Genomic DNA, 11,825 nt, shown 5'->3' with positions numbered 1-11,825 from the left:
ACGCTGAACTTTACCCCATTAATTCCCTACTTTTGCGCCTCCGTGTTTGCATTTTCTCCTCTCCCCTCCCTGCATTTCATCTCCCCTCTTCCGTTTTTAATTTCCTGCCACCCTCCTACCATACCCCCTTTCATTCTTCAAATTAGCCTCTTTCTCCTGTTTATAGCTCCTTTAATGCCTTGCTCCTTGACATTGTTCTCTTCTCTTCCCTTTTCACTTTTCTCACACTTCCCTTTCCTTTTCTCTTCTCGCTCTTTTGCTTCAACCTCCCTGCCCTCGTCTCTCTTATTTTCCCTTCATTATCATTTCTGCCCCCTTTTCTTGTTGCACGCGCATATCTTCACCTGCTTTTCCTCTTCTCACCCCCCCACACACCCCTCCATCTCTCTCTCTTTCTCGTCTCATTCCAACCTCTGCTTCTCTTTGCGCCTCTCTCTCTCTCCCCTCCACCTCCACCTCCACCAGTCTCAGTCGTTGCTGGCGCGCCGGGCTGTGCGGACCTATACCGACCATCTCTCTCCTCTCCTCCACTGACTCTCTCCTTCCCTTCGCGTCTCTCCTTCGCTCTCTGCTATGTCAGCTCACACCGGCGGCGCGCTGCCCGATCTCAGACCGTCAACCCGTCACCGGTTGCTGTCCTGTCCAAACGCTAACATGGACATGTGCGAGAGGGATATTCGTGATTGATCTTTCTTTCTTTTCTGTTCACAAGGGGGGAAGAAAAGAGGAAAGGGGCTGCCTTTTTTTTTTTTTACCCCCCTCTCCCCCACCACCCTCCGCTTCCTTCAGCCAAGCAGAGCGGCAAGGTGGGGAGAGGACTTTGAAAAACAGGCGTCTTGGATTTATTTAGCATCAGAAATGACGGATTTGGGAGCGCCGGAGATGCTGCCGCCGCTGAAGAGAAGGAGGACGATCGGGAAGAAACCGGGGGGACTCAGACTCGACCTCCCGCTTCTCCTCCTGCTGGGGCTCCTCGTCGGGGATTTCTCCCCGTCCAGTGGTGAGTTTTCAGCGGATCTGCGTAACTGTGCGAGCGCTCGAGTTGAAGGTGGCCATAGTGTTTTTTTTTTTTGTTTTGTTTTTTTTTTGACGTTTTGCGTGTGCGCGGATTCAAGAAGGTGACGCGTGGACCTCCGCAGCAACAGTCAGAGTCGGTATGTGAGGGTGACGGAGTTTCTACATGGAGGCTTGACGGGCGCGCGTGCGCGGGCGGAGTGTGGTTGCCAGCGCACGCGCATTTAGGTCCGCGTGTGTGTGTGTGTCTTGTCTTCGTGGCGGCGCGTGTTTGTGATACTAAAGCCCGCACAGTTTTGTGTTTGCGCATTCGAGAGGTGGGAGAGCGCAGCGCGGCCAAGTTGGACACAGCGTTACATCTGGAGCGGCGAGGGCCTCGTGTTCTCAGCAAAAAAAAAAAAAAAAACCCAACACGAGCCGCTCCGGAATGAGCCGCCGCACCAGCCAAATCACATTGAGCATCTGCAAGAGTTAGAAATCCTCTCTGCTTGACAGCAGGCTCAGCCCGCGTCAGCCTTCTGTCTACAGACACACAGGAAGGGATTTTCATGAGAGGAAATCCCGTGATCGGAGTTAGTCGTGATTTCCGTGGCGGAGCAGGTCTCCACTCCACCGAGGTTGATGGTGGGGGACTGATGCTGTGCATCAGCGGTGATGCAGCAGGTGATGTGCGCTGGAAGCTCCTGGAGTTCAGCTCCGGAGGGAGACCAAGCAGAAAGTGTTAAATTTCTCCCACTCTGTTCATCAATGCCCTCTTTGTGAGGACTTCTCCTCGGTCCTGCTGGAAATGGTCCAAGAGTCTTTGAAACTTTCCCTCTCCTCACACAAGTCCATCATCTTGGAATTGAGAAAATGTTTCCAGTTTTGAAAATCCTTTGCAAGCCAATCAATCAAATTTTATTTGTATAGCACATTTCAGCAGCAAGGCATTTCAAAGTGTTTTACATTATAAGTACCTATGTGTCAGTTGCACTATATTTTGTTCCCTGTCTTTTCCTTAACTTTGGTCTATTCTGATTAACATAGACTTACTTTATGGTGTGTGTGTATGAGAATGAGTGTGAGTATGTTTGGCATTGGCATCTGTATCTGCATGCAGGCATGTATGCCTGCTGTCAGCCTGGAAATAAAGGGATTTGAGTGAAAGTGTGATTGAGGGGGAATCGTGTGTGTTGATGAATATGATAGAGGGTCTTTTAGGCTGTTTGTGATTGAAGCAACTGCTTCTTATCACCTGTGATTTAACTTCCAAGTCCAGTTTCGTTTTCTGAATGTCAGCTCGTCTGCCATGAAATTTAAGATGGTCCAATTTTCACAAAAACGAGTTTTGAAATTGTTTGCTGAATCACACATTATATCCATTCTTTAGAATCTACAAGACATGTGCATGAATTATTATATAATTGAAAACTTAATTAATTTTGCAGTTGAAACTCATTAGATTCATTATGCACAGAGATATTCCAGGTCTTTAACTGTATTAATTTGCATGATTTTGACCCCAGAATCAGCTCCCCAAACAGTTGAAGTAAATATATGTTTAAAGTATTATGCATGTTTAATGTTTTTTTTTCATATGCTGAAACATTACATTATTATAAAAACATGTAGAAAGATGCGGACTTGGCAGATTTCCATAAAACCCTGTGCAAGAAGAGCAAATCTACAAAAAAGTAATTTCTAAAGAAGCGTAAAACTTGGAATGCTTATCCCAGCTTATTAGTAGAAAGTTGAGTGAAAGGAAAAATGTTGGAGAAGAAGGAGCTGGGATAACCACAGCATTGAGAGGGTTGCACAGCAAAGCTCATAAGTGGGTGACTGCAGAGAGAAAGAGCCATAAATGGAACTGGGGTTACAACTCTTCAGCACCGTGTTAGGCCAGATAATGTCAGAGATTCCTCAGCCGGGCTGGAGAGAAATAAGACTGGATAGCTGCTCAGTGCTCCCTTGTTTGTCATTAAAGTAAAAGTCCTGCAGTCTGGAAAAAGAGAGGAGAGGCCCAGAATTCAAATGACCCAAACCCAGAGGGAAGCCTCCACGCTCACTGCTGATTTGAGGAGCCATGTCATGTGCTGGTGTCCAAAGTCAGCACAACCATGTTCCAGGACATTTTTAGAGTCCTCCATGCTTCCCTGTGCTGATCAAATTTATCAAGATGCTAATTTCGTTTTCCAGCAGCACTTGGAGCCACCCACACTGCTGAAAGCACCGAAACTTGGCTTACATACTTTCACTAAGCTAATATTTTTGTATTAACATTAATTCTAATCTTGCATGAAAATAATTTTGTGTTACCCATAATCTTAGAAATATATAATTGAAATGAATGTCTCTGGGTGCAATGAATCTATGTATGAGCTTCACCTTTACCAGAATTGGATTAGTGAAATAAATTCACTTTCCATGATACTGAGATTTATTGAGATGCTCTTGTATATTAGATTAGGCTGCTCTGAATTCAGTTTTTTTAAAGTAACCTGTTCAGCCTATCGCTAAATGGTGCACAATAATGGCAATAAAGAAAGCCTTTCAGATAATGTCTTACACAATGTGAGACAACATACGAGAAAATTAAAGGGCATCCAGACATCTGGCGAGACAGAAGGGAGGGTGGCAATAATTAATTTAGTCAAACCTCAAACCGCAAATGGCTGCCAGCCTTTTAGACAGTGTAAATGACATCACACTGCAAGTTTTAACAGTCAAGTAATTATTGATGTTCTGCAAATGTCTGCTAAAGATGTCACAGAAACCTAAACTCTTACCTAATTCTTTAGCAGAAAAAGATGTTTACGCTCATTGAAGTAGCTTTTTTACAAGATTATTAGGTAAATAAAATGAGCCTAACACACAAAATGATTAAGTTTAGAAATATAAATGCGTAACGTAACATAAAACACAATATTATGCTGAAAATAGTTTTATGCTCAATATGAGCCTATCATTATGAAAACAAAAGAAACATTGTTGGTGTTTCATTGAAGCATTCGCACGTTTTCAGTCATTTGTATGAAAATAACCTCCGTCTGCCCATCAACAGGTTGTCCGCATGTCCAGCTGTGATCATAATTCCCATTAAACCCAGCTAGTGCTAATATAATTGATATATCGTTAACTGCACTCTACAGGGGATTGGACAAAAGGCACTCACTCACACATACAGACACACACATCTGACAATAACATGCCTGAGATTTTAGGCTCCCACTGGGACTATGAAGCACTTGGTTAATCACTTGGGCACACACTCGCTTTACTAAACACACTCACAACCTGACACACGGGACATCCCAATGACTTATTTCTGTCCCGTTTTCGAAGTGAGGAGTGGTAAAAGGTCTGCTTTTCAAAGTTTATAAGGACACTTAGGCCCAAACGCACGTATTTACATGCACATGCACCCAAACAAACTAAAGTGCATGCACAAGGTGACAATTAGCTGACATTGAATCAATGCCAAACAACAAGATATTGGAACTAGCTGCCTGTCCTCCTGCTTGGCATACTAATATCACACATGGGAGGGACACGCAAGCATGTACACGCACGCATCAACACACACTGGCTTTGTGAAGACAGTTAATTAAAAAAGAGCTGGCTGCCTGATACAAATTCAACAATACACAACACAAGGGGAAGTGGGTGTACAGGTGGAGTGATCAGTGCCAAGGTACAATTATGTTTTAAAAAAAATGACCAAAATAGAAAAAAGGAGGTGTATCCTGCTTCTAGAAATTTGGCCTCACTCAAGGCTTTTATAATCTCACACTGAAAAAATATGAAATGTGATTTAGGTGAATTTATGCAGGTGGAGATCCCATGCAACTGATTTTAACTAAATCCTCTGTGTCGCTACCATTGGAGCCTCAACAATACAACAACCAAATGTTGTAAAATGTTATTGAGGCATTTTTGTAAAGGTGACATTTTAATTAGGATTCAATTACTTCCTGCTATTGGGATGTAAATTTGATATGACAGAGACATCATTTTTGTTTTTGTTTATTTTGCCACCAGGCTCAGTGTAGGAGTAGATATCAAAATATCAACTTATTATTATACATAAATGACAAAGAATAATTTTTAAAAGTTTTATTGCTTCCTCTTACTAGCAAAATGTTTTCTTCTTTAAGTTAAAATGTTTATTTTTGGTTAATCAAAATCTGTTTGAGTCAAATTATTCACACCTTAGAATGACATTGTCATTATAGAATGACAATTTTTAATGAACTAATATATTTGATTCTGATTGGTAATGAGATAGTGTCTCCCAAATATGTGATAAAACATTGAAGTTTAAGAAATCAAAGGATTTATTTTCTTGTAATTTTCTTTTCTGAAAGGTGACCGAGCAATACTGTTTTATCCTCTTGTCACATGACCTTTTTTCTGAAAATATAAGAAAATATGGATCCAAATAAAGACTCATTCTAGTTTTCATTCATATATTTCCCAAAAATCATTTGTACTTAAAAAAAATTTGAATTGAATATTCTCTTATGTATGACCAGATTTAGTTTTTTGTGCCTAATATTGTTTGACATTGAGGGTAATGTTAAAAAGCTCTACATACACAAATCAAAGTAAAATGAACACAAATCTTGCTACTGGTAGAATGTAAATAAACAGAGAAATTGAGGCAAAAGCAAACTTATAAAAAGATTGTCTTGGATTATTTGTTTAAAAAATACACTTTGCACCTTTTCTCTCTTACCTTCCTTTTCACAGTTATCCACTACTTTGTGTTGGTCTATTACATGCAATCCCAATAAAAATGTATCTTTGTAGTTGTGGTTGTAAAATGACAAATTGTAAGCATGTCTCGTGGGTATTCATGCTTTTGGAAGGTTTTGTACCTTAAAAGACAAAGTAGTCAGAATATCTGGTCTGATTAATCTCTTTTCTGCATATTGTCATTATGATAGAAGGATGCCTTTATGGATTTTAGATGCTTTTGAGACATTTGACTCTGTGAATAAATTGCCACTCTGTAACTTAGCAAATATTTTATATTTTTAAAATGTATTAAGCATATTAAGAGGTTATTCTTTTGTTGAAGTATACACAGTGTGTAGCAGAAAGACCTTACTGTGGGTGGTCTGCATTCCTGCCCACCAGTCTTTGACACCAGCCACCTGAACGTTGACCGGTCGTTCAAACAAGATAACTTGGACTGCATTGTGCTTGATGGTTTTCACATTTCCTGCCCTTTATATTTCAGTGGGATTCATATCTGAGCTTTAACTCTGCCATTTCCATTAACCCTCCATTTCTGCTTTTTAAGCCGTTCCTCGGTGGATTTTCTTGTGTGCTGTGGATCATTATCCTGTAGAAAGGTCTGCTTCCTCTTCAGCTGTTTTCAGGCAGCCTTTGATGTGACGAAGGTTTGGTTGAATCAACAAATGCAAGCTTCCCACCTCCTCAGGCAGTGACATTTACTCTACTATACTTAAAAGCATTGGATTTATTTCTTTAAAATTAGTGCATTTGCATCAAAACCTGTATGACACCAGGCCATCCTGATTTATTGGAATCTTTGCTTTGACTTTCCTGATAGTTCTTTGAAGGGTTACAGTTATTAACAAATGACCATAAATGTCCAGCATAAGACGTCTTTTAAGTGTCTTTATAGAATCAAATTTAAGTCTCCTGATTGGTGTGTTTGTGACTTTTGTATATTTACTAATGATGCAGCGATTGTTTCTTTGGTTTTTTTTAGAACCGGTTTTATCTTTTTCTTACTAGTAATAGCAACTTTTTTTTTATTTAAAGAGGAAAATTAGCTCTCTGCAATAATTTCTGCTCACTTTTAGTGATTAAAAGTTTCCGTTAAAATATGTGTTGCCATCTACAAATATGATTTAAAATTTGGTAAGGTAATTTTAATTGAACAGCTAACACTTAAAACAACAGAGGAAAGTTTGTTTATATTTCCAAATATTATGTTAAACACATTTTATTTTTTTATTTTGAGAAATGGAGAACTGCTCAGTGACATTTGGTGGATTTTTGCACTTTAGGAGCTGAAAAAAAGACAAAAATAGTAATAAACTTTAATGCAAAACTATTCACAGCTCTGGTTGATTAAAAACAAAACAAAACAGTATTTTACTTTTGCCTGGAGCTAGAGATCTGATTTGAAATGATCAAAGAATTTGTGTAAAAAGCTCAAATTTAGGGTGATGGCAACGAGGCCTTCCAGGCTCATGGTTCGGTACCATTAAAAGATGGAGATTATTGGTCAAAATATCATTGACATCATGCTGCTTAATAATGACAATTGAAGCAGGATTTCAGTTCTGGTGTTTTTGTACATATTTGAGTAGGTTTTAAATCATTTTTACAAATTATTTTTTGAACTAAATGTAAATCAACAGATACATTGTTTGTTAAAATTAGTGTTTTTGAGATGCCCGACTTATTTACTGATGAAAACTATTTTTTAAATTGGTCAGATCAGAGTTTTACAATCAGAAACCAGCTTAAAAGCACAGTAATTGATACATTTCTAGCATTTGAACTTACTGTGTTAAAGAGCTTTTTACTGTTTAAGTTATTTTTTTCAAACCTTACAGCAGGTTTTCCCCACAGTGTGTTATAAGCCCACCAGGCTAAGCATAATTTATTTATATACACCGGTAATGGTGATTTAAAGACAGGATAAAGAGTCTCTTTGGCGAAATGGTTGGAACATAGCAACATATGGTGTTTAAGTATTGTCTTCCAATATCTTATAATAACCTGGTTATATTTTCAAATCTCCTGCCTACATTAGACATTTTTTAACTCAGAAACATGGCAGCCCCACTGAGTTTTCTGAGGGAAAACGTTCAAAGCTCACAGGTTGTAATAGTAGCAGTGTGTGGGGTGCTGTGGGTATTTGCTGGGAATTCAGTGGGAATGTGTTTGCTTTTAACTTCCTGTGGTCTCTGTACGAGAAACCTGGGAATGCTTAGCCAACGCTTTTAATTGTGTGAGGAAGAAACGTACTATAAGACTCGCGCGCGTTCAGACCAACTCATGCTGCAGGTGGTGGAAGAAACTGTTCGACGTTTTCAGGTGATTGTGTTGTAATTGATCCTCCTTAGTCACACCAAAGACAAAGCACATTTTAAACAAACGGAGCTTGACAAAGAGCAAAGGAGACTCTTCTCACCGAGTACGGATGATTTTCAGGCACTTGAGAGTGCTTCTGGCTGTCCAGTGAGATGAGCAAAAACACACACACACAGTCTTCAGTACAGTCAACTAGCACATCCTACAACATTCAATAGAGCAAAGGATCTGTTTGATCTGTGGTCAAAAGAAAAATATGGATATGTGGAGATTTTTAATAAATTGTGGAAGCAATGCTTTTTAAAAAAAAAAAAAAGTCCCAGATGTAGATTTCAAAATCACATCAGAGCATAAAAAATAAATTCAAATTAGGCATCAAGGAGCAAATAAGGAATATACCATTAAAACGTGGTTAATTTTTATGATTCTAGGAATAAAAAAATAGTGTGATCCTTGAGTTAATTGACTTAATTTTTTTGTTGAAGTTACACAGGTTTTAAAAGGAGCCATGGCCTACATAGAGTACGCTTACGCAGGGGAAGAGGACAGCGAAGGGAACACTGGGACAGAAAAACGGGGAATGTGTGTGAAGACAGAAAGCGATTGAGGCAGAGACCAAAGGCAGTATGCTGAAGAGAGATTGTTCATGAGAGGAGGGGAGAGGCACTTGAATGTAGGAGGAGAAAACACAAAGGGGAAAATGAAAATGTATTCCTGAATAGATGCAATTAATCAGGAATGACTTTTCCATCTTGTGTTACTCAGTTCTTAACGTCGGGCATAAACTAATGACATCATAACCCTGTCGCGGCCAAATTTATTGCTTAGATACGTGAGGGAAATTCACTAAAGTGACCCAAAGGCATATACAAACAGCGCCTTAAAATGTGTGGATATTAATGACTGGACTCAGATATTTTATATTGGCAATAAATACTACATTATGCACAGAACTCTCTCTGTGTTCATGATTTAAGTGAGGAAAGAAAGAAAAATATATAGACTGAGGAGAATATACTGACCCATCCAATAAATTAGAATATTATTGAAATATCCATTTATTTCAGGAACTTTATTACTATGTAAAACACTATGATATACAGCTTTGAAAAAATAAAAGACCACTGCAAAATTCTCGCTTTCTCAGATGTTACTCCTTATAGGTAAGTAAAATGAACATTGTTGTTCTATGAACACTGGCATGTCTGAAATTTTAAGCAAAATTTTGTATTTGCAAAAAATGAGAAATTGTCAATGTAACTAAAAAGATGCAGAGCTTTCAGACCCCAAATAATGCAAAGAAAACAAGTTCATATTAAATTAGAAACAATACAAATGTTTTAACTCGGGACGAGTTCGGAAATCAGTATTTGGTGGAATAACCAAGAGGCTGCATGTTATGCAAAGATGGACATTTGAAAGTATTTATTTCTGTTAAATTTGATTATTTTTTTTCCCTGAAGGTCATAAAAACATAACATTTAAAATCAAAACTTTACCAGAATGATCAACTTTTTTAAAACAGAAATGTGGTTTTAATGGAAAGTATGCTCAATACCTGCTTTAAGGTTGTTATTTTCAATAGATACTTTAATAAATCTGACTGTCAAAGGTCATGGACTATCAAAAAAGCTTAAAGTAAGTTTGAATCTTGACATGATTAACATTACAAATGTGTTGTTGTTGACAACCTTGAGGTTTGCTGGTCTGTCATGCACGGCTAAGTAGCATCCAGTTTCATTTCTGTGTCTTTAATTTTTTTCATCTTATCCCTTAAATTTCCCGTTTGAACAGATGACAACACTGCATGCACCTAATAAGCAGTGTGTTGCCTAAATTCCTGCAGCATCATAATACAAGTAACAGTACGCCCTTAAAACTCATTTAATCCCTCCACTTCAGGAACAGTTGTGGCTGTTTTCCTGTACCTTGTTGTGCTGATGTCTCGCTGTGGTGGGAGTTGACGGTTATTTCATAACACACTGGATTACTCAGCCAGCCAACTCTAAAAATAAGCATGAAATGAACCTCTTAAATGGAGCTCATAATGAAAGATTGGGTGGTGTGACTACAAGACATCCATGAAAACCAATATCCAAATTTAATTTGACAGATTATTCAGAACATCAACAGCTATGGAATGTTTTCACCAATTTCAGTAAAGTACATAATTTCCATTTCTTTCAGTTCGTTTGCTGTGTTAATGGCAGTGGAATGAATTATTGTAGCTTTGGTTCAAGAAGTAAATACTCCACGCACATATCGATTTGCATTTGCATGCAGCTGTTGTACAGACTGTTATTCAGAGGTTGCTCGTGACCGGCAGGACCTCCAAGTCTGCAGGCAGCATGATTTAATTTCTTGGGAACAGTCTGGGTGTAGTTAAGCAAAGGCATTACTTCTGCCATCACCATAGTGGCTCCAACCATTTGCATTTAAATTTAGCCTTTTGGTCGTAATGTTGCTCTTATGTTGGCAGTTTAAGATACTGGTCTGATGAAAAAGATCCTTGTAGAGCCGCACAATAGAAATACATTGTAATTTTTAAAAGAATAAAAAACTTTTTCTGGGTTAAAGTTAGTTAATTATGTTGGGATAAGCACTTTGTAGTTGGGCCAAGTTGAATTTTGCTGGAGGAATTGAAGTCTTAAGACAGAATAAAAAGTTTTACACTGAAAAGAGCAGAAATGATTGCAACGTTCTGTTTTACATCTGGAGATGTGTGCATTTGGAGCTGCTGCTCAATGTCCCTGTTATTGCAGCACTTTTGTTACATTATTTCTGCCTTGCCACCGCTCTTTAGCATGACATTTTATATCAGCTGTAGGCTAATAGCTGGCTAACGGGTTAACATTAAGCAGGCTAATGTGTCTGTTAATGTTATATTAGTGTTATTTCAGTTTTTCTCACGTTTAGTTCCATGGTTTAAGGGCAGAGTGAGCCTGGGCTTTTGACTCTGTTTGAGCATACCTCCACTCTTTGTGTGAGTGTGTTGGGAAAAGGTGCAAGCTCTGTTCCCTGTGCGTGCGTTGTGTGTGTGTGCGTGTGTGTGTGTGTGTGTGTGTGCACTCTGTATACGGAGCCAGTGAGATGCATTTCCATTTCAAAGCAACGAGTCAGCAGCAGGAGAAGCTACTTTCATCCGTTAATGTGATTTTAGGGGAAGAGCGAGACAGTGAGACACACGCGGAGGGAAATACTGTACATAGAGCCTCGGTAATCATTTCTCTACAGTTTAGCAAGGGGGCTGATATTGTTTAGTTTGTGTTTCAGTCCCCCATTCTTTCTTTATTTCTGCCTGTGTGTTCTGCCTTGCTTATCAAACAGGTTTTAATGTTCTTTCACTAAGATGAACAAGTTTGCTACTCAAAAAGAAAAGAAAAAAGAAATGAAACTGCATGAGGCTTGTTTTAAATGTGAGAAAATGTTTAAAGAAAAAAAGGGCCTGTGCCGCCTGTAGCTTGGTGTTTTTATCAGCCTTCAAGCAAAAATTGCTCACAGTTTTAGGTTAGAACAGGGAGAGTTAGAGAGAGAAACGAGGGGATTACTTTGTGCTCCGGTGCCTTTTTGTGTGTAAATGTCCACACGTAAGCTAAAAGTGTGTACCAGCGTGTCGACGCATCGTGTGTGTGTGTGTGTGTGTGAGCACAGCTTTTCTATGTGCACTCATGCGAGAGCTGTATAGGCTGCATTTCACAATGTTACAGTGCTGCGAGTGGAGAGCAAATTTGTTTGTTTTAAATATATGTATGTGA

At 38.9% G+C, this 11,825-nt stretch overlaps 1 protein-coding gene across 1 annotated transcript in view; it reads left to right on the top strand.

Annotated features, from left to right (window-relative positions):
• Positions 1–382: 382 nt before the first annotated feature.
• LOC129364073 (CUB and sushi domain-containing protein 1-like) overlaps positions 383–11,825 on the top strand; it is a 386,251-nt gene continuing 374,808 nt past the window's right edge. Inside the window, exon 1 of the mRNA XM_055036496.1 lies at positions 383–1,000. Within this exon, the coding sequence (XP_054892471.1) occupies positions 859–1,000 (142 nt within the window). The 5' untranslated portion in view covers positions 383–858. The remainder of the gene's footprint in view (positions 1,001–11,825) is intronic.

Source organism: Poeciliopsis prolifica, unplaced genomic scaffold (genome assembly GCF_027474105.1).
Source record: "Poeciliopsis prolifica strain line A6 unplaced genomic scaffold, Auburn_PproV2 SCAFFOLD011, whole genome shotgun sequence".
NCBI lineage: Eukaryota > Metazoa > Chordata > Actinopteri > Cyprinodontiformes > Poeciliidae > Poeciliopsis > Poeciliopsis prolifica.
The sequence above is the reverse complement of the archived record's forward strand: the minus strand, read 5'-3'. Positions and strand labels throughout refer to the sequence as shown.